Below are 21,239 nucleotides of genomic sequence, written 5' to 3' on the forward strand. Positions count from 1 at the left end.
AGGAGCCATCCCCAGCACCCGGGCCATCCTTGCTCCAATGGAGCCTTGGCTGCACGAGGGGAAGAGAGAGACAGAGAGGAAGGGGGGGGTGGAGAAGCAAATGGGCGCCTCTCTTCTGTGCCCTGGCCGGGAATTGAACCCGGGTCCCCCGCACGCCAGGCCGACGCTCTACCGCTGAGCCAACCAGCCAGGGCTTTTTTTTATTTATTGATTTTAATGAGTGAGGAAGGGAGGGAGAGAGAGGGACAGGAACATCGATCTGTTCCTGTATGTGCCCTGACTGGGGATCGAACTGGGAACCTCTACACTTCGGGACAATGTTCTAACCAACTGAGCTATCCGGCCAGAGCAGCCCCAGATCTTTTTACTGTCTCTACAGTTTTACCTTTTCTGGAATTACATAGAGTTGAAATCAAACAGGATGTAGCCTTTCCAGATTGGCTCTTTTCAATCTTCCCTTCTTATAACCACATCGCCGCTTCCAGGTTACAAATGAGGACACCACGGCACAGAGAGCTCAGGCGGCCTGCCCTGTGTCACACAACCGGTAAGTGGCAGCGCTCAGGTTCGAGTTGGGGCCTGGGTTCTTATCCTTTGGCCCCCTGCCTCTGAGCAATGCTCCTGACGCCAGGGATTATCCTCAGCATCCGGGAACAAACAGCCCTTCCTACCCCTTCCTGGAAGCCAGACTGTGGGCCACTAGCTGGGGTAGCAGGAAGGGTGGGTCCCCACACGTCCCCGAAGCCCCTTACCTGTCCCAGGCCCCTGGGCAGGGCGGCAGCAGGCGGCAGGCCCGGGCCCTCTCTGCACAGCTCCCGGCAGCAATCCTGGACTCCATGAGGAAACAGGAGGCGCGCGTGGGCGGGGAGGCCGGCCAGGGCCACGGCCAGGGCGCCGGCTCCCCTGCCGAGCAGGTGAAAGCCCTCGTGGACCTGCTGGCCGGGAAGAGTGGTCAGGGCTTCCAGGCCCCGCAGACCCTTGACAGGACACCCGACTCCCTGCAGGAGCCTCATGGCAATGGTAGGCAGACGGAGGGACATCCCCAGGCCCTCTCCCCTCTTCTCCTCTCGCCCCCCATTCTATCCCCTTCTTCTTCCTTGTCCCTCTCCTTGCTCTCACCCACCCTTCCCACCCTCTCCTCTGGCCTCCGCCCCACAGACTCAAGGATCCCGAGACGCTGGGAGGCCCTTCTGAGCAGGGCAGGAGGCGGCCTGGAGCTGGGGGGGCCCTCGCCCAGGCTGGCCAACCTCCTGCTGGTGGAGGGCCCGACGGACTTGCAGCTGAAGGAGCACGACTTCACCCAGGTGGAGGCCACACGGGGCAGCTGGCGCTCTGCCAAGACCATCGCCCTGAACCGGCTCTTCCTGCCTCTGTCGCGGGTATCCATCCCACCGCGCAACTCCATCACCATCGGGGTGGCCGGTGTGGGCAAGACCACCCTGGTGAGGCACTTTGTCTGCCTCTGGGCCCGGGGGCAGGTCGGCCGGGACTTCTCACTGGTGCTGCCTTTGACGTTCCGGGATCTCAACACCCACGAAAAGCTGTCCGCAGACAGACTCCTCCGCTCCGTCTTCCCCCACATCGGGGAGTCTGGCCTGGATGTGGCAGCCCTGGCCAAAGTCCTCCTCATCCTGGACGGCCTGGATGAGTGTAAGACTCCTCTAGACTTCTCCAACACCGTAGCCTGCACCGACCCCAGGAAGGAGATGCCGGTGGACCACCTGATCACCAACATCATCCGGGGCAACCTCTTCCCCGAAGTTTCTGTCTGGGTTACCTCCCGTCCCGGCGCAGCTGGCCAGATCCCAGGGGGCCTGGTGGACAGGATGACCGAGATCCGAGGCTTTAATGCCGAGGAGATCAGAGTGTGTTTGGAGCAGATGTACCCTGAGGACCAGGCCCTCTTGGACTGGGTCCTGAGCCAGGTGCAGGCCGACAGGGCCCTGTACCTGATGTGCACTGTCCCCGCCTTCTGCCGGCTGGCAGGGTTAGCACTGGGCCACTTGGGCCGCCACAGGCGGGGGCCCCAGGACGCAGAGCTGCCGCCTCCAAGGACCTTGTGTGAGCTCTACTCCTGGTACTTCCGGATGGCCCTGGGTGGGGAGGGGCAGGAGAAGGGCAAGGGGAGCCCGCGCATTGAGCAGCTGGCCCACAGCGGCCGCAGGCTGGTGGGGACGCTGGGCCGGCTGGCCTTCCACGGGCTGGTCAGGAGGAAGTACGTGTTCTATGAGCCGGACCTGAAGGCCTTCGGCGTGGACCTTGCTCTGCTGCAGAGCAGTCTGTGCGGCTGCTTCCTGCAGCGGGAGGAGACGCTGGCCTGCTCGGCCGCCTACAGCTTCAGCCACCTGTCCCTGCAGGAGTTCCTGGGGGCCGCATACTACCACAGCGCCTCCAGGAGGGCCGTCTTCGACCTCTTCACCGAGGGCAGCGTGTCCTGGCCGCGGCTGGGCTTCCTCACACACTTCAGGAGCGCAGCCCAGCGGGCCATGCAGGCTGAGGACGGACGGCTGGACGTGTTCCTCCGCTTCCTCTCCGGCTTCTTGTCTCCCGGGGTCAATGCCCTGCTGGCTGGCTCCCTGCTGGCCCCGGGCGAGCACCAGGGCTCCCGGCTGCAGGCAGCCCAGCTCCTGCAGGGCTGCCTGCGCCCCGACACGGTGGTCTGCGCCCGCGCGGTCAATGTGCTGCACTGCCTGCGAGAGCTGGGGCACACCGAGCTGGCCCGCGGCGTGGAGGAGGCCGTGCGGAGCGGGGGCCTGGCCAGGCTGACCGGCCCCCCGCACCGAGCCGCCCTGGCCTACCTCCTGCAGGTGTCAGATGTCTGCACCCCGGAGGCCAGTCTGTCCCTGGGCGTCAGCCAGAGCGTCCTCCAGAGCCTGCTGCCCCAGCTGCTCTACTGCCAGAGCCTGAGGTGGGCGCCGGGGTGGGGTGCGCAGGGGTGTCGGCAGAGAGGGGAGGACCTGGCAGGTGCTGCTCCTGCACCATGACCGTTCATCTCAGCGTCCTGGGGCCGCTGGAACAGGCGGGACTGCACACGAGGTGGCTCAGAGCTGCAGAAACATGTCCTCGCCCCGACCTGGAGGCCAGAGTCCGCGTCAAAGGTGTCGGCGGGGCCGTGCTCCCTCCGACACCTGCGGGGGAGGACCTCTGCCCCTCTAGCTTGTGGTGGTGTTCATAGTCTTGGCCTCATAAATGCATCAGCCCAGTCTCTGCCTCTGTGGTCACGTGACCACCTTCTCTGCGTCTTTATGCAGAGCTTTCCTCGCCTGTGAGGGCACTTCCCCCAGTATGACCTCACCTCACTTAATTACGTGCGTGCGTGCGCAACAACCCTACTTCCAAGTCAGATCTCACTTTTTTAAATTTTTTATTTTTCTGAAGTTAGAAGCGGGGAGGCAGAGAGACGGACTCCCACATGTGCCAGACTGGGATCCACCTGGCATGCCCACCAGGGGGCGATGCTCTGCCCATCTGAGGTGTTGCTCCATTGCAACAAAGCCATTCTAGCACCTGAGGCGGAGGCCATGGAGCCATCCTCGGCACCCAGGCCAACTTTGCTCCAATGGAGCCTTGGCTGCGGGAGGGAAAGAGAAAGAGAGTAAGGAAAGGGGGAGGGGTGGAGAAGCAGATGGGCGCCTCTCCTGTGTGCCCTGGCCGGGAATCGAACCCAGGACTTCCACACGCCAGGCCAAAGCTCTACCACTGAACCAACTGACCAGGGCCCAGATCACATTCTTGAGGCACTGGGAGGTTAGAATGCCAATGTGTCTTTTTTGCAAGGGACACAATTCAATCCATAACACCCTGTGAACCATCCCAGTGCTGACAGAAGCCACACCCACTCACTCCACCCTCAGCCTATCCTCCGTCCACTGCTCTGGACCTTAGTAAGGGGTCAGGGTGGGGAGAAGACACAAGGGCCAGGACCTTTCAGAACCTGAGTGAGTTTCCATGTCCTCAGAAGGGGGAGAGCTAGCAGCAACTGTCCCACGGATGCACGTGGTGTGTGGGGCTGCTGGGAGACACCCCTCTGAACAGGAGCCCCAGGGCCTCACAGAGATTGGAGTTCTGCATTCCTAAGACTTTGTAGGAAAGCCCTGTGGGCATGGGGGGGTGCTGGCCTAGACCTCTGGGCTGTGGAGTGGGGGCTCCATTGGAATGGAGAGAAGGGGAAGGGAGGGTCCCAGCCTGGGTGTCTGAGCTTAGCGCCCCCTCTTGCTGCCCCGATGCCAGCCAGGGACCTCATCTAACCTGCTGTGGGCCGTGGTGCCACTCACTGATTGCTGTCCCCCTGACCAGGCTGGACACCAACCAGTTCCAGGACCCCGTGATGGAGCTGCTGGGCAGTGTGCTGAGTGGGAAGGACTGTCGCATTCAGAGGATCAGGTAAGGCTGACCCAGAGACTCCGCCCAGGGTGCTCACGTGTCTCTCGGGGTCTGAGAGCCCTTTCTCATCCTCTCTGCTCAACTGGCAAGGAGGGGTGTCTTTGAAGCATATGTCTCAGGCTGTAGGCTGCTCGTTTCTGCCCGTTCCAAAAAGTGCTGAGGCTCAGGCGCTCGTTTATAAGAAAAGAGAAAGGATAAGGCGAGAATCAGAGGCTGTCGCGGACATGGAAGCATTTCTCCAAACACTGCAGGTGCTGATTTGGTCCCAGACCCAATTTTCTCAAAGTTAGCCCTCAAATAGTGTTCTGGGCACAGGATTCTATCTTTAAATAAAATTTTCTTTAAATTTTTTAATTAAAAAATTTAAAATGGAAACTGCATCTTTAATGTAATTAGAGTAAAGGTTCTACGCTGCCTGCAGAACAGCCCTATGTGCGTATGAAATCTCTTTTGTAATAAGTTCCAAGTTGGAGTAAGACCCCTGTTCATAGTTGAAATGATACCATGACCTGAGGGTGGCCTTCAGAGAGTTAGGGAGGTGATTTTGGGGAACAGGACCAAAGACTGATTTGTTCATCCTCACACAAGGTTCTGGGTTCTGAAAATAAATCTTTAACTGAAAAAAACAAGAATGTGTAATGGGTCAGGAGTAAGACGTTCATTGAGGATAGTGGTTAGAGTGATAGGCTCCATGTGACCTTGTACGGACTCCTCTGTGTCTAAGGAGGAACAAAATGAGTTTGCAACTGTATCTACGTGTGAGTCCAGGGGCTCCCATGACCACCCTGAGGTTCAGTGTTGCTAGAAGGACTCACAGGACCCAGGAAATCTGTCATCTCCACGCTTACAGTTCATTCTACAGAAAGGATACAGATTAAAATCTGCAGAGGGAAACGGTGAATGGGGCAGGTCACAGAGAGACCAGGCACGGGCCTCCAGCTCTCCCCTCCCCGTGGAGTCCCAGCGATGACACAGGACAACACACACACAGAGCATTCCAACCAGGGAAGCCCACCCACGCCTAGATGTCCAGAGTCTTTATTGGGGGTCGGTCATGAAGACATACCCAACCTCGCGCATGCTGACCATATTCTCTAGCTCCTCCAGAGGTCAAGCTGACACTGCGTGGCACAAGGTCCCCAACATAAATTGTGAGATAAACTATTCAGCAAAACCTAAGTCCTCCAAGTAAGCAGAGATATTCTTTTTTTTTTTTTTTTTTTTTCCGAAGCTGGAAACAGGGAGAGACAGTTGGACAGACTCCCGCATGCGCCCGACCGGGATCCACCCGGCACGCCCACCAGGGGGCGACGCTCTGCCCCTCCGGGGCGTCGCCCTGCCGCGACCAGAGCCACTCTAGCGCCTGGGGCAGAGGCCAAGGAGCCATCCCCAGCGCCCGGGCCATCTTTGCTCCAATGGAGCCTCGCTGCGGGAGGGGAAGAGACAGAGAGGAAGGAGAGGGGGAGGGGTGGAGAAGCAGATGGACGCTTCTCCTGTGTGCCCTGGCCGAGAATCGAACCTGGGACCCCTGCACGCCAGGCCGACGCTCTACCACTGAGCCAACCGGCCAGGGCTTAAACAGAGATATTCTTATCAGGCAGGGCATTCCAAGAGTTTAGAGGTCACCTCTTAAGAACCAGGGGCAAAATTAATCCTTTGCCAAACATAGCCTCCTAAAGTTGTTGTGAAGTTTCAATGAGTTAATTCAAGGAAAGTGCTTAGGACAAGGCCAGACACTGTATAAGGACCAGCTATTATTAGCAGAACTATCTTTGTCTTGTTATCCATAGATATAAATATAATTCTTTTGAAAGAAACATGATAATGACAACTTCTCATTATTAATGTTTTGTTTTTGTTCTTGTTTTCTTCCTGCATGGGAGCCATCAGCAAAATAGTCAACTTTCAGGTCCTGGCTGGTTTGCTCAGTGGTAGAGCATCGGCCTGGTGTGCAGGAGTCCTGGGTTCGATTCCCGGCCAGGGCACGCAGGAGAAGCACCCATCTTCTTCTCCACCCCTCCCCCTCTCCTTCCTCTCTGTCTCTCTCTTCCCCTCCCTCAGCCAAGGCTCCATTGACGCAAAGTTGGCCCAGGTGCTGAGTATAGCTCCATGGCCTCCGCCTCAGGTGCTAGAGTGGCTCTGGTTATAATGGAGCAACGCCCCAGATGGGCAGAGCATCGCCCCCAGGTGGGCGTGCCAGGTAGATCCCAGTTGGGCACATGCAGGAGTCTGTCTCTCTGACTCCCTGCTCTCACTTCAGGAAAAAAAAAAGTCAACTTTCAGTGTTTGGCTTAAAGGAGTCTAGTCTAGATAGTGCTCATAAATTTTTCTGAATAAAGCCAAATACTTCTTCTTAGGGCCACACCCTCTTTCTCACCTCTCTATAGTTGGTTCTCAGTACCACATCTCTGTTTGAAATACCCAAGGAATCCTTTACAAAGCCCACATGGCTCATGAAATATTACTTACAAAATATTATAAAAATCTTGGGGTGAGGGGTTTGGACAGAGACTCTCTAGAACCTGAGGTCCTCAAATGTTTTTTAAAGCAGTAGAACCGCTTTCTGAAAAGTAGTATATCCAGCCGAATCCCAGTAAGTCAAACAGACAAAAGGGAAAGCTGCTAAGACTGAGGAAGAGGGGCCGGAGTCCATGCGTCTGGCCCTCTGAGACTCCTGGGGGCTCCTGAGCTTTCCTGTGGAACCCAGCGGCCCTTGAAACTCAGCTTGAAAAGCACTGGGGAATCTAAGTGTATCCACGGGGCATCCCCACAGTTTTAAATATCTGAGAAACATTAAACCTTATCAGCTACCGTTTCTGAAATTGGGTACAGGAAACAACATTAGGTTGATCCACTGACATATTTCTGGACTCACCCTTTCGGCAGATATATACTTTTTTTACTTTAAAGTTAGTATGTAATAACTCTACCATTTTTCTTTCTTGCATTGGAAAAAGGGCTGGAACCAGGAGTAAGCTGGAACCGAGTTAATGAGAGCTGATTGATAAATTTTCAGGAATTTTCTTGCAAGCTGTGAGTGCTTGAAATTGGCCATGGTGGGAGTATTTACACCATGAAAATTGGCCAAGGCTACAAATCAGTGTTTTTATACTTTGTTTTTTCCTGGGAGCCAGTTTTCTAGCATACCCCTGGCTGGGGTCTATGTGCTAGTCTTCCGTTCCTGCCTGCCCTTTGTCCTGTGTTGTGTAGCAGCTGTTGTGCTGGATTCTGGCCAGACTTTCCTGGGACCCTTTGCCAGCGTGCCCACTCTGGTCCTACCTTGCCCAGCTTAGAGGCTTTCCTGGGCCTGGCGTTCCATTCCAGTACTCACATGATCTCTGCTGGCGTCCCAGCCCTGATGGCACTGGTGAGGGGGAGGGGTTTGCATCATGAGCCCGAGCGGAGGAAGAGATGATGAGATTGATAGATCTGCAATAACCACTCCTCTCCCTCTCTTTGGGCAGCTTGGCTGAGAACCAGATCAGTAACAAAGGGGCCAAAGCTCTGGCCAGATCCCTCCTTGTAAACAGAAGTCTGACTACTCTAGAGTAAGTACAACACCAAAGGCCAATCTTTCACCGTTCAGACAGGGGGCACTTGCGAGTCATCTTGTGAAGTCACTTTGACCACACTCTCCCCTGGGAGGGTTGGAAGAACAGCTGAGAAAACAGTTATGGTTCCTGCTCAGCCATTCAGACTCACCCAGGAAGCACCAGCATTTTGGCCCTGACCTGGTGCTATCCTTCTCCTCTCCATTCTTGGCCCAAGCCCACTCGTCCATCAGATCCTGTTTTCTTCTCCCCGTCACATAGGGCTGCCTTCGGAAATTCCTTGTTTGCCTACATAAAAATCTCTGTCCTGCTTCCACCCAACATGAAATCCTAAGCTCATACATTCTGTTCAGGACGCAGAGTTAAAGATCAGTGTAACTTCTGTTCCTCCTTCCTTCCCCGGGACCTGGATGGCAGGTCACGGTTCCTCTCTCCTCCTTCCACCAGCCTCCGCGGTAACTCCATCGGACCTCAAGGGGCCAAGGCGCTGGCAGATGCTCTGAAGATCAACCGTACTCTGGCCTCCCTGAGGTATATGTCACCTGCTTCCCCCTGCAGAGGGACCAAAAAACCTCGTCAGGTGCCACCCATGGAGTGGGAGGTGATTCAAAATGCAGCCATGAGATACCAGCTCCCACCATGGATTCCACAGGATCTTGTATCCTGAGCAAGTTTCCAGGTTTCAGCTCCTCCCTGGTTATCGTGCTTGTTTATGGCCTGAGCAGGGGGTAGAGCAGGGGTCCCCAAACTACGGCCCGCGGGCCACATGCGGCCCCCTGAGGCCATTTATCCGGCCCCCGCTGCACTTCCGGAAGGGGCACCTCTTTCATTAGTGGTCAATGAAAGGAGCATATTGACCATCTCATTAGCCAAAAGCAAGCCCATAGTTCCCATTGAAATACTGGTCAGTTTCTTGATTTAAATTTACTTGTTTTTTATTTTAAATATTGTATTTGTTCCCGTTTTGTTTTTTTAATTTAAAATAAGATATATGCAGTGTGCATAGGGATTTGTTCGTAGTTTTTTTTATAGTCCGGCCCTCCAACGGTCTGAGGGACAGTGAACTGGCCCCCTGTGTAAAAAGTTTGGGGATCCCTGGGGTAGAGGTATGTAGAGGGGGAGGGGCAAAATGATCTATGAGGAAAACCTCTTGTCCTCCGTGAGTGAGAAACCCCCGAGACCATGGCGTCAGAATGTTTCCCTGAGGTGTTTTCCAAGACCTCAAAGCCCGTCCTCCGGAAGGGTCTCGTGGTTGGCTCTGGTTTGCTGGGCTCCGTTTCGGGCCCGTGGTTGTATCCGTCCTTAGTTGAATGTGCACCACCATTTTGTTTTGTTTTGTTTCCATTTGTTTATATAGAAGTGAAATTCACAGAAAACTCACCATTTTGAGGCGTGCAGTTCAGTGGCACAAAATACACCCACAACTGAGCAGCTGTCACCTCCAGCAACCACCAATTTGCTTTCTGCTCAATGGCGTAGCCTATTCTGGATATTTCACATAAATGGAAGCATGCAATACGACCTTTAGTGCCTGTCTTCTGTCACATAATTTGTGTTCCAACTTTATCCACCTATCTACCTTTGACCATGTATCAGTTCATTCCATTTTAAGGCTGACTAATATTAATGGGCACGTAGGTTGTTTGCACTGTTTGGCAGCGTGAATGATGTTGCTGCACACATTTGTGTACAGCATTTGAGTACGTGTTTTTAATTCTTTCAGGGAGATGCCCAGTAGTGGAGTTTACGGGTCACATGGTAACTCTGTGTTTAAACTTTTGAGGAATTACCAGTCTGTTTTCTACAGTGGCCACACCATTTTACATTCCCACCAACAGTGGACGAGAGTTCCAATTTCTCTACCTCATGACAACACGTGGGTGCTATGACTTGTACCTGTAATTAGGATTTTGGATGACGTAGCTAGATCACCATGGGCATGCTGACCTCAGTCAGCAGACAGGTGCTCAGAGACCCAGAGGGGAGCCTGAGGCTAGAGCAGCAGAGGAAAGGACCAGTGGTTCCCTAGTTCCTGTGTGGTGGGCACTGAGGGCACGCTGTGGTCACAACTCCTTCTCTTGCCTGACCAGGTGGTGGCACAGTGGATAGAGCATCAGCCTGGGATGCTGAGGACCCAGGTTCAAAACCCGGAGGTCGCTGGCTTGAGCGCAGGGCTGCCAACTTGAGTGTGGGATCATAGACATGACCCCATGGTCGCTGGCTTGAGCCCAAAGGTCACTGGCTTGAAGCTCAACGTTGCTGGCTTGAGTAAAAGGGTCACTCGCTCTGCTGGAGCCCCCCAGTCAAGGCACATATTAGAAGCAATCAATGAATAACTAAGGTGCCGCAATGAAGAATTGATGCTTCTCATCTCTCTCCCTTCCTGTCTGTCTGTCCCTGCCTGTCTGTCTGTCTCTCTCTAGCTAAAAGAAGATAAAAAAAACAAAACTGCCCCCCGCTTGGGCATTGGTGACACTGTGGTGATGGTTCCGACCACCCCTGGGTGCCCTCGTGTGCTCCATCAGTGACGCAGCTCTTTCTTGCCTCCACAGCCTCCAGAGCAACAGAATCAGTGATGATGGTGCCAGGTCCATGGCCGAGGCTGTGGCAGCCAACCGGACCCTCTCTGTGGTGCAGTGAGTGGACGTGCTGGCCTCCCCTCCGTGTTCTCTCATCTCCTCCTCCAGAGGCCTCTCTACCTGTTTTCTGCAAGGAGGGCTGGGTGGGGCAAGGTCCTGAGGCTTTCTGGCCTGTATTATTATTTTTTTTTTTTAGAGAGAGGAAGAGGGAGAAATTGAGGGAGAAAGAGAAAAAGAAAGATAGGAAGGGAGAGAGATGAGACGCATCAACTCATAGTTGCAGCACTTTAGTTGTTCATTAATTCAGTGGTCCCCAGTCTTTTTTGGGCCACGGACTGGTTTAATGTCAGAAAATATTTTCACAGATCGGCCTTTAGGGTGGGACAGATAAATGTATCACGTGACCGAGACAAGCGTCAAGAGTGAGTCTTAGACAGATGTAACAGAGGGAATCTGGTCTTTTTATTTATTTTATTTATTTATTTTTTTACAGAGACAGCAAGAGAGTCAGAGAGAGGGATAGATAGGGACAGACAGACAGGAACAGAGAAAGATGAGAAGCATCAATCATTAGTTTTTCCTTGCGCATTGCAACACCTTAGTTGTTCATTGATTGCTTTCTCATATGTGCCTTGACCGTGGGCCTTCAGCAGACCGAGTAACCCCTTGCTCGAGCCAGCAACCTTGGGTCCAAACTGGTGAGCTTTTTGCTCAAACCAGATGAGTCCGCACTCAAGCTGGGGACCTCGGGGTCTCAAACCTAGGTCCTCTGCATCCCAGTCCGATGCTCTATCCACTGCGCCACCACCTGGTCAGGCAAATCTGGTCATTTTTAAAAAATAAAACATCGTTCAGACTTAAATAGAAATAAAACGGAAATAATGTAAGTTATTTATTCTTTCTCTGCGGACCGGTACCAAATGGCCCATAGACCGGTACTGGTCCATGGCCTGGGGGTTGGGGACCACTGCATTAATTGCTTCCAATTTTTGCCTTGATGGGGGGCTCCAGCTGAGTCAGCGACCCCTTGCTCAAGCCAGGGATCCTGGGATCATATCTATGATCCTGCACTTAAGCCTACAAGTCCATGCTTCAGATGGCAACTTTCGGGTTTCCAACTGGGTCCTCCGCGTCCTGGGTTGACACTCCAACCACTGCGCCACCAGATGGTCAGGTACTTTCTGCCCTGTCTTAATGGCCCCTAGAAAACTTTATGTCCATTGCTTTTCCAGAGAACAGGTGTTGGGCAAAATATTAAAAATGAAGCTTCTTGCCAATCCATAAAATCCTCTCCACAAACATGAGAAAGAAAAAAACAGCTTATTATATGGTAAGCATTCAACTAGACTGTAATGTGGATCATAGGTAACCCACTGATGAGATTGCCAAGACAGAAAGAAATCACACCTCTTTCCACAGCCAACAGCTAGAACCCATTACATACGTGCTTTCTCTCATCCAAGTACTAACCAGGCCCGACCCTGCTTAGTTTCCGAGACATGTTTTTAAGATAAACAACAACTTGGTGGCACGGTGGATAAAGCATTGACCTGGCATGCTGAGGTCGCCAGTTGGAAACCCCAGGCTTGCCCAGTCAGGGCACCTATGAGAAGCAACTACTATGAGTTGATGCTTCCTGTCCCTTCCCCTCTTTCTCTCTCTGAAATCAATGAATAAAACTTTAAACAACAACAACAACAACAAAAATCTTGTCCTCGATTAAGAGGACTGGAGAGCACTGTTTGTCACATGTAGTTCATTCTAAATTAGCCTGGCAGTTGGGGAAGCCATCTGTGTCCGTTAATTGCTTTCAGCCAAAGGAAAGTTAAAACCTCTTCTCCTAGGACAGGAAGGCACTTACAATTAGGAGGTTGCTGGATATCATCAGTATCTACTGGTCACTGCTTTCCAGTTTCTGACAAGAGAGGGCCCTTGCCTCTTACTCTCCACGTAATGTCAGTCTCTGGGCCTCACTTTGGCGACAATCGGCAGCCCGTTCCAGGTGCCCCTCCTCCCATGCTGTCATTCATGAGGCCGGCACGTGGCACTCAGTAGTCTCTGACGAGTCAGAGTATCTTCAGCTTGGGAACGGCTGTGACCAGCTTGGCTGCAGGACCCTCTCTTCTCCCACAGGCTGCAGAAGAACACCATCGGCCCCGCGGGAGCCCAGCGGATGGCAGAGGCCCTGAAACAAAACAGGAGTCTGAAGGAGCTCATGTGAGAAATGCAGAAGGGGCAAATTGGCATCCTCAGTGATTAAAACCCTTTGAGTAGTGAGTTTTTTTCATGCTCGCTGACCCCCAGGAGTGAGTTTTTCAAAAGATGAAATTAGTTCTAGTTCCAGTTTTATTCACTTAAAATCATGTTCGTTTGATAACCAATTTATGGAAACAAGAAGGACATACATTTGCCTTTTTTTAATGTTGCCTTACACATGTATGATCGTACTCTGGGTGGTCAGGAGGCACGAGGAGATACAGGAATAATCACACTACTCACAGGGTTAATACAATGCCCAGCACATCACAAATATTTATGAGCATGGGGATGGGTGGATGGATGGATGGATGGGTGGATGGGTGAATGGATGGGTGAATGGATGGGTGGATGGGTGAATGGATGGGTGGATGGGTGAATGGATGGGTGGATGGATGGATGGGTGAATGGATGGGTGGATGGGTGAATGGATGGGTGGATGGATGGGTGGATGGGTGGATGGGTGAATGGGTGAATGGATGGGTGGATGGATGGATGGGTGGATGGGTGGATGGGTGGATGGATGGGTGGATGGATGGATGGGTGGATGGATGGATGGGTGGATGGATGGATGGGTGGGTGGGTGAATGGATGGGTGAATGGATGGGTGAATGGATGGGTGGATGGGTGAATGGATGGGTGGATGGATGGATGGGTGAATGGATGGGTGGATGGGTGAATGGATGGGTGGATGGATGGGTGGATGGGTGGATGGGTGGATGGGTGGATGGATGGGTGGATGGATGGGTGGATGGATGGATGGGTGGATGGGTGGATGGGTGGATGGATGGATGGGTGGATGGATGGATGGGTGGATGGATGGGTGAATGGATGGGTGGATGGATGGGTGGATGGATGGATGGGTGGATGGGTGGATGGGTGGATGGATGGGTGGATGGATGGGTGGATGGATGGATGGGTGGATGGGTGGATGGGTGGATGGATGGGTGGATGGATGGATGGGTGGATGGGTGGATGGGTGGATGGATGGGTGGATGGATGGGTGGATGGGTGGATGGGTGAATGGGTGAATGGATGGGTGGATGGATGGATGGGTGAATGGATGGGTGGATGGATGGATGGGTGGATGGGTGGATGGGTGGATGGATGGGTGGATGGATGGGTGGATGGATGGATGGGTGGATGGATGGGTGGGTGGATGGATGGATGGGTGGATGGATGGGTGGGTGGATGGATGGATGCGTGGATGGATGGATGGGTGGGTGGGTGGGTGGATGGATGGGTGGATGGATGGACAGATGGATGAATATATGGGTGCAGGATAGCTGGCTTTGGACTCCAAAGCACTGGACCAGGAGAATGGAGACCCAGATTCCCAGGACTGAGTGAGCCATGACTGTCTCAGGCTCACATTTACTGCCTTCTCAGCTGGCAGAAGAAAACATTTCCTAGCCACGTTCACATAAAGAATCACAAACACCTGTCACTACAGAATTGGTCCTGCCCCCTGGCCCTTACCCCCTGCCAGGGAGCCAAGAAAGACTTTGCTACCTTGATCTCTTACAGGAAGCAGGAGGTCACTAATAGAGGCCACTGGCCAACCAGACTCAAGCAGGAGAAACCGTGTCCCGGCACCTTTGAGACAACAGACAGCCCTCCCCCAGGCCCTGCCCTGCCCAGCTGCTGCCGGGGGCCGGCTCACCCATGCCCCATCTCTTGCAGGTTCTCCAGTAACAGCATTGGTGATGGAGGTGCCAAGGCCCTAGCCGGGGCTCTGAAGGTGAACCAGGGCCTGGAGAGCCTGGAGTGAGTCAGCCTGATCACCCTCCAGGGGTGGCTGTGGGCAGAGGTTGGCTTCCCCCAACTCCTCTCTGGTTCCCCATTCAAAGGGTGGGTGGGGTCTGGAGGAAGGCTCTCAGTCAGGGCCACTTTCCTGCCGGAACCCAACCCACCACCAGCCCTGGGCACACTGGGATCTCGCTGTCTCTCACTTCATGCCCACCCCAGTTGACCCATCGTACTATACCAGCTCCACTTCCCTGGACAATTGGGTTTGGTATTGGTTCTGGGGTTTTCAGAGCGACAACAACTACTGAGAGCCCTTTAGAAGTTGGCGCAGGTAACTATAGAGGGAGTCAGCTGCAGGGGCCGTGGTGTGGGGTCGGGGAGCTCGGCGCTGCCCCCTTACTGGGGACAGCTGTGCCCCTTTCTCCGGGGGCTGCAGACACAGCACATGCCCCTCTCAGAGGCTGTTTGGAACCATCCAGACCCAGGCAGAGTCTGAACTTGGGGGCTGGTCGTACTGGCCCCGCCTGCCCTGCCCTAGCAGGGGCTGGGACGTGGGGGATGGGAGAGGAAAGAGGAGGGATAAAAGTGCCAGGTGGGGTGGCACCTGCCTCAGGAATCCCCAGCTCCCTGCTGAACTCAGTGCTTCAGCGGGACCGTGGCTCCCTCCGGGTCCTGAGACAGCCTCACCGAACGTGCCCCTCTTCTGCCTGCAGCCTGCAGAGCAGCTCCATCAGTGACGCGGGAGTGGCAGCACTGATGGGGGCCCTCTGTGCCAACCGAACCCTCCTCAGCCTCAAGTAAGTCCCAGCCTCCCTCGAAAACAGGTATGGACTTCGGGACTGGGAAGAGAAGGCTGGCGCTGGGATGCCCACACCTGACCCCGTGGGCTGGTTACAGTGAAGACCTGTGGTTGGGCAGCTTGGTACTGGAGCTGGCATCCTGCCCGCTTCCTGCTCGCGGAGGGCAGGGCCGCTGGGGCCCGCAGCTGGCCGCTCCTGCTGCTCCCTGCACGTACACAGGTCCTTAGGCACCCGAGCCTGCCCACCGCCTGCTCCTCCCAACAGAGGGCCCACTGTCCCATTCTCCCCACTGTCCTACCGGTGACAGGCCTGAAGGGGCGACCCTGGCTCGCTCAGCACCAGAACCCGGGCTTGCTGGAGGCACACGCCACTCCCAGCTCGCGCAGGAAGGCCGGTCCCCCCGCAGTTCCTCTGGTTCTGTACACCCGAGTGCCTGGGCCCGAGTTCCCGGGCCCCGTCTGCCCGGGCCCGTCCGCCCGGAGGCCTCAGCTGCCCAGGCAGCAGCTCAGGGCTCTTCTCTCTCCTCAGCCTGAGAGAAAACTCCATCAGCCAGGACGGAGCCCGGCACCTGGTGCGAGCTCTCCGCACGAACAGCACCCTGGAGAACCTGGAGTACGTGGGCTGGGGGGCAGGCTGCGCTCCCCAAGGCCCTTCCATGCCCAGGCCTCGGCCCCGCAGGCGCAGGGGCTGACGGCCCAGGCCGTGGTCACTCCTGCCGCTGTGAAATGCTGAAAGGGGCCTGGCTGGGAGGAGGCAGCATGGCCCCTGGCCCCTGGCGACCCTGGCACAAGTCTCCCGCTCTCGTGTCATAAATCACACGAGGATAAAGGCAGTGGTGACTCCGCCTGGCCCCCACCCTGCCCCATAGCAACGCACGAGCGTGTGGAAGGGGCCACATCGTGAGGGGCTGTCAGCACAGGGCTCAGGAGCGAACCCGAGCACCTCTGCCACCTCCTGGGCAGTGACCTATCACGGGCCCTCACCGGCTGAGGCTGAGCCCGCTCCCCTGGGGGGTGTCAGAATTGGTTACGACAGCCCAGGGCACAGGCCCGGCACACGCAGGTGCTCCTTAAGCATGCGCGAGGCTGCCCTAGTGGACGGGATGCAGCCCTTGGGCTGGAGGACAGCGGTCTGGATTCCTGGGGGCAGGACGGGGCATCCTGGCCGGCTTCTGCTCACTTGCTCCTGTTCCCCTCCCCGCAGCCTGACAGCCAACCTCCTCCACGACCAGGGTGCCCAGGCCATCGCGGTGGCAGTGAGAGAAAATCACACCCTCCTGTCCCTTCAGTGAGTCCTGGGTGCCCCCCACCCCTCCCCTGCAGAGCTGCAAGGACGGGCTGACACAGGAGGCCGAGTCCAGCTTTGGGCATCCCCCACACGGTCTCGGGGGCCTCCTGCCCTCTGCTCTGCTTCCTGAGGTTGATCCTCGGAGAGGTCAATGGTGGGAGGTGGGTGCCCACTGCTGTGCCTCCGTGTCATGTGCTTTAGGCAGGGGCCATCTGGAGTCTTTATTTGGGCCTGTCCCTGGGCCCCCCACCCCTAACCAGAGAGTAAATGCTGACTCCTTGGGACTAAAGATGCAGAGGGTTTCAGTTCTGCCCATCAGTGGTCCTTCTAGATTTTAGAATCTAGAATCCGCCCTGCGGGGACCCCATTCCCTGGTGTCAGACTCTCCTGGGAGAAGCCCCCTCTTTCAGAAGCCCCGGGATGTCCTGGGCTGCCCTGGGCCACTAGTCATGTGGCCTGTGTCTGCCTAGCCTGCAATGGAACTTCATCCAAGCCGGCGCCGCCAAGGCCCTGGGACAAGCACTACAGTTCAACAGGAGCCTGACCAGCCTCGAGTAAGTGGGGCCCCCTGGGGGCCAAGGAGCAGGGGAGTCGGAAACCTCAGCCCCCACCAGGCGCAGGGCTCCCGCCCGCAGCACACAGCCGCCTCTGCCCTGAGGCCTGCGCCATGCTTCCATCACCATCTACTTCTCAAAGAAATCACAGCTTTATTGAGAAATAATCTACCCACTTAAGGTGTATTAATTCACTGATTTTTGTTTTTTTACACAGAGAGAGAGTCAGAGAGAGGGACAGACAGGGACAGACAGGAATGGAGAGAGATGAGAAGCATCAATCATTAGTTTTTCGTTACGACACCTTAGTTGTTCATTGATTGCTTTCTCATATGTGCCTTGACCGCGGGCCTTCAGCAGACCAAGTAACCCCTTGCTCAAGCCAGCGACCTTGGGTCCAAGCTGCTGAGCTTTGCTCAAACCAGATGAGTCCATGCTCACGCTGGTGACCTCGGGGGTCTCGAACCTGGGTCCTCCGCGTCCCAGTCCAATGCTCTATCCACTGCGCCACCACCCGGTCAGGCAATTCACTGGTTTCTAGTATGATATATTCACAGCTGTGCAACCATCACCACCATCAAATTTAGAACATTTCTATCACCCTCAAAGAAAACCCAGATCCATCACCAGTCAGTCCCCGCTCCAAAGAGGAGGTCCTAGGCAACCGCTAACTTACCGTCTCTATAATTTACCTATTCTTGACATTTCATATAATGAAATCATACAATATGTGGTCCTTTGAGTCAGGCTACTTTTTTTCAATATAATGTTTTCAAGGTTCAACCACATCATAGCACTTCATTCCTTTTTACGACTAATACCACTGTATGGAGGGTCCACATTCTGTTTAACCTTCCATCTGCTGCTGCACATCTGGGCTGTTTCCACGTTTTGGTTCTTAGGAACAGTGCCGCTGTGAACATCCATGTCCAAGTTTCTGTGCAGACACGGATGCTTTCGGTTCTCCTGTGTATGCACCGGGGACTGGAACTGCTGGGTCAAAAGGCAACTCTAACCTTTCCTGAGTTTCATCTGCTTTTCATCCTGCCTGCTTCTCTCTCAGCGTCCAGCCATCCGTCTCTGGGTGGTTCTGTTTGACTCTGAAATAGTGGTGCTCCCCAGTTGTCCCAGGCTGTTTTCCCTTGACCAGCATCGCTTCTGGAAGCTCCCCTCCCCTCCCAGGCTTTGCAGTCCTGATGGCCCCACATCTGAATCCGACTTCTCTCCTGAGCTCCAGACCTACGTGTCCACTGTCCATTCTGTCCCTCCCCGTGGGTCTCACCAGCACTTCACATTACCCAACGACCTCCCGCATGAGCCGGCTTCTTGGTTCCCCATCATACGAACAGACCCAGCCCACCGTGAAAAGTGGAAACACTGTCATTGCTCTTTCCCAAGTCCTGTCGATGCATGTCCGAGTCCTGTTGATTCTCCTCCCCGTATCCGAGCCTCACGGCCACTGTACAAGCCACCAGCATCACCCACCTGCGTCACTGCAGCAACCTCTACATCCAGTCCACCTTCTGCTGGCCAAGATCTTTCCAGAATGCGAATCTGTCCCTGTCCTGGTGAGAGGTTTCAATGGCTGCCCAGTGCCTATCGAGTGCAGTCCAACCTTTAGCGTGGCTTCCAGGCCCCCAAACATCTGCTTCCTTATGCCTCCTCAGCCTGGTCTCACACTCTAGGGACTTGACTCAGTTTCTCTGGGTTCCTTAGATGGGCCAGGCCCTCTCCGCTACCGCTTAGCCTTTGGATTTCTGTCTAGACCCATTTCTCTGGGTAGTCCGTGGGACCACACTGCAGCCCCGCTTGGCTTGTAGTGACTGCTCATTTAATCACGTCTCCCCACCCGAGTTCCAAAAAGGCAGAGCCGGCCTTGCCAGCGCACAATATACTCAAATGTCATTTATTTATTTACTTATTTATTTTTACAGAGTCAGAGAGAGGGATACACAGGGACAGACAGACAGGAACGGAGAGATGAGAAGCATCAATCATTAGTTTTTCGTTGTGCATTGCAACACCTTAATTGTTCATTGATTGCTTTCTCATACGTGCCTTGACCGCAGGCCTTCAGCAGACCGAGTATCCCCTTGCTTGAGCCAGCAACCTCGGGCTCAAGCTGGTGAGCTTTTGCTCAAACCAGATGAGCCCTCGCTCAAGCTGGCGACCTCGGGGTCTCGAACCTGGGTCCTCCGCATCCCAGTCTGACGCTCTATCCACTGCGCCACCTCCTGGTCAGGCTCAACGTCTTGTCTTTTTTTTTTTTTTTTTTGTATTTTTCTGAAGCTGGAAATGGGGAGAGACAGTCAGACAGACTCCCGCATGCGCCCGACCAGGATTCACCTGGCACGCCCACCAGGGGCAACGCTCTGCCCACCAGGGGGCGGTGCTCTGCCCCTCCTGGGCATCGCTCTGTCGCAACCAGAGCCACTCTAGTGGCTGGGGCAGAGGCCAAGGAGCCATCCCCAGCACCCGGGCCATCTCTGCTCTAATGGAGCCTCGGCTGCGGGAGGGGAAGAGAGAGAGAGGAAGGAGGGGGGGTGTGGAGAAGCAAATGGGCGCTTCTCCTATGTGCCCTGGCCGGGAATCAAACCTGGGTCCCCCGCACGCCAGGCCGACGCTCTACCGGTGAGCCAACCGGCCAGGGCCTCAAATATCTTTTAAATTATTAATGCAAGCTAGCAAGAGTGGCCTGAGGATAGGGGGCTTTTAGTTTTCTAGTTTGTTTTTTTTGTTTTTTTGTTTTTTTACAGAGGCAGAGATAGACAGGGACAGACAGGAATGGAGAGAGATGAGAAGCATCAATCATTAGTTTTTCGTTGCGCGTTGAGACTTCTTAGTTGTTCATTGATTGCTTTCTCATATGTGCCTTGACTGCGGGCCTTCAGCAGACCGAGTAACCCCTTGCTGGAGCCAGCGACCTTGGGCTCAAGCCAGTGAGCTTGGGTTCAATCTGGTGGGCTTTTTGCTCAAACCAGATGAGCCCGCGCTCAAGCTGGCGACCTCAGGGGTCTCGAACCTGGGTCCTTCCGCATCCCAGTTTGATGCTCTATCCACTGCGCCACCACCTGGTCAGGCTCTAGTTGGTTTTGAAAAACATGCGCTTTATGTCCCAAGCCCTCGCTGACAGTGCTTCCATGTGTCCCTTTTCTTGATTGCCTCTGATAGCCCAGAATAGTGCAGACCCCAGATTCCTCTGCACATTAATTAGGAGGCCATGGGACTACAGTGGCCACACAGGGTGACCCGGGAGTATCATCGGTGTGTGTGTGTGTGGTTTGAATTAAACAGAAGGTTCAAGCTCAGCATGTCATGCTAGAGAGCCGGACCTATGCCCTGTGCGCCCAGGGGGCACTCTGTGTGTTCAGTTTACAGGAGAACGCCATTGGGGACGAAGGTGCCTGTGCCGTGGCCAGTGCGCTGAAGGCCAACACAGCCCTCACTGCTCTCTAGTAAGTCCCGATGTGCGCGGCGGCCGGGAATGGACCCTTCCCCGTCCTTCCATACAAAAACCTGTGTTTGTTTCCCAACCAAGGAACGTGTATCTCTTTTCCTAATGTTAGCCACCCGGCAGGGAAAAGGGTGTCCAGATCAGCCCTGCTCCCGCAGTTCTAACAAGATTTAGGGGTACAAGAAGCGTTTCCCTGCTAACTCTCCAGACTACCTCTACTTCCTGTACCCGCAGTATCTAGACAAGTCCTAGGCAGCAGACGGTGCAGGTGCAAGATGCACCGTTCTTTGGACAGATCACAGGCCACCAATTTTTAGTGCGATCTTCAGCACTTTCAGTCCGAAGTCAAGGGTTGTGAAAACAAAGGGCGACTATGAATGGAAGCTGGGCTCAGGGCCGGGGTGAGGGCTGGAGAGCCTGCCTGTCGGCCAGGCTGCGGCCGCGGCTGCGTTGACAGCGTCTCCTCCTACAGTCTCCAGGTGGCCTCCATTCGAGCACCGGGGGCCCAGGCCCTGGGGGAGGCCCTGGCTGTGAACAGAACCTTGGAGATTCTCGAGTAAGTAGCCCAACTCCCAGCTAAAGTCTCTTGCCCAAAGAAACCAAGCCGTTGATTCAAGATGAACAGA

At 54.7% G+C, this 21,239-nt stretch overlaps 2 protein-coding genes across 4 annotated transcripts in view; both read left to right on the forward strand.

The window, feature by feature from the left end:
- The window catches only part of TRAP1 (TNF receptor associated protein 1), a 197,228-nt gene that overhangs the window by 109,183 nt on the left and 66,806 nt on the right, over positions 1 to 21,239 (forward strand). The window lies entirely within an intron of this gene.
- Positions 1 to 21,239, forward strand: part of NLRC3 (NLR family CARD domain containing 3) — a 32,983-nt gene that overhangs the window by 6,578 nt on the left and 5,166 nt on the right. For 2 of the 3 annotated variants that reach the window (XM_066382701.1, XM_066382702.1), the window contains exons 3-17: positions 486 to 547; positions 813 to 1,020; positions 1,159 to 2,908; positions 4,297 to 4,383; positions 7,848 to 7,931; positions 8,382 to 8,465; positions 10,487 to 10,570; positions 12,647 to 12,730; positions 14,453 to 14,536; positions 15,232 to 15,315; positions 15,847 to 15,930; positions 16,522 to 16,605; positions 17,076 to 17,159; positions 20,531 to 20,614; positions 21,086 to 21,169. In XM_066382701.1, the coding sequence (XP_066238798.1) occupies positions 837 to 1,020; positions 1,159 to 2,908; positions 4,297 to 4,383; positions 7,848 to 7,931; positions 8,382 to 8,465; positions 10,487 to 10,570; positions 12,647 to 12,730; positions 14,453 to 14,536; positions 15,232 to 15,315; positions 15,847 to 15,930; positions 16,522 to 16,605; positions 17,076 to 17,159; positions 20,531 to 20,614; positions 21,086 to 21,169 (2,945 nt within the window). In that variant the 5' untranslated portion in view covers positions 486 to 547; positions 813 to 836. Of the gene's footprint in view, positions 1 to 485; positions 548 to 761; positions 1,021 to 1,158; positions 2,909 to 4,296; positions 4,384 to 7,847; positions 7,932 to 8,381; positions 8,466 to 10,486; positions 10,571 to 12,646; positions 12,731 to 14,452; positions 14,537 to 15,231; positions 15,316 to 15,846; positions 15,931 to 16,521; positions 16,606 to 17,075; positions 17,160 to 20,530; positions 20,615 to 21,085; positions 21,170 to 21,239 lie in introns of all 3 variants that reach the window. The other variant, XM_066382700.1, reaches the window with a different exon arrangement.

Source organism: Saccopteryx leptura, chromosome 4, assembly GCF_036850995.1.
Source record: "Saccopteryx leptura isolate mSacLep1 chromosome 4, mSacLep1_pri_phased_curated, whole genome shotgun sequence".
Classification (NCBI taxonomy): domain Eukaryota; kingdom Metazoa; phylum Chordata; class Mammalia; order Chiroptera; family Emballonuridae; genus Saccopteryx; species Saccopteryx leptura.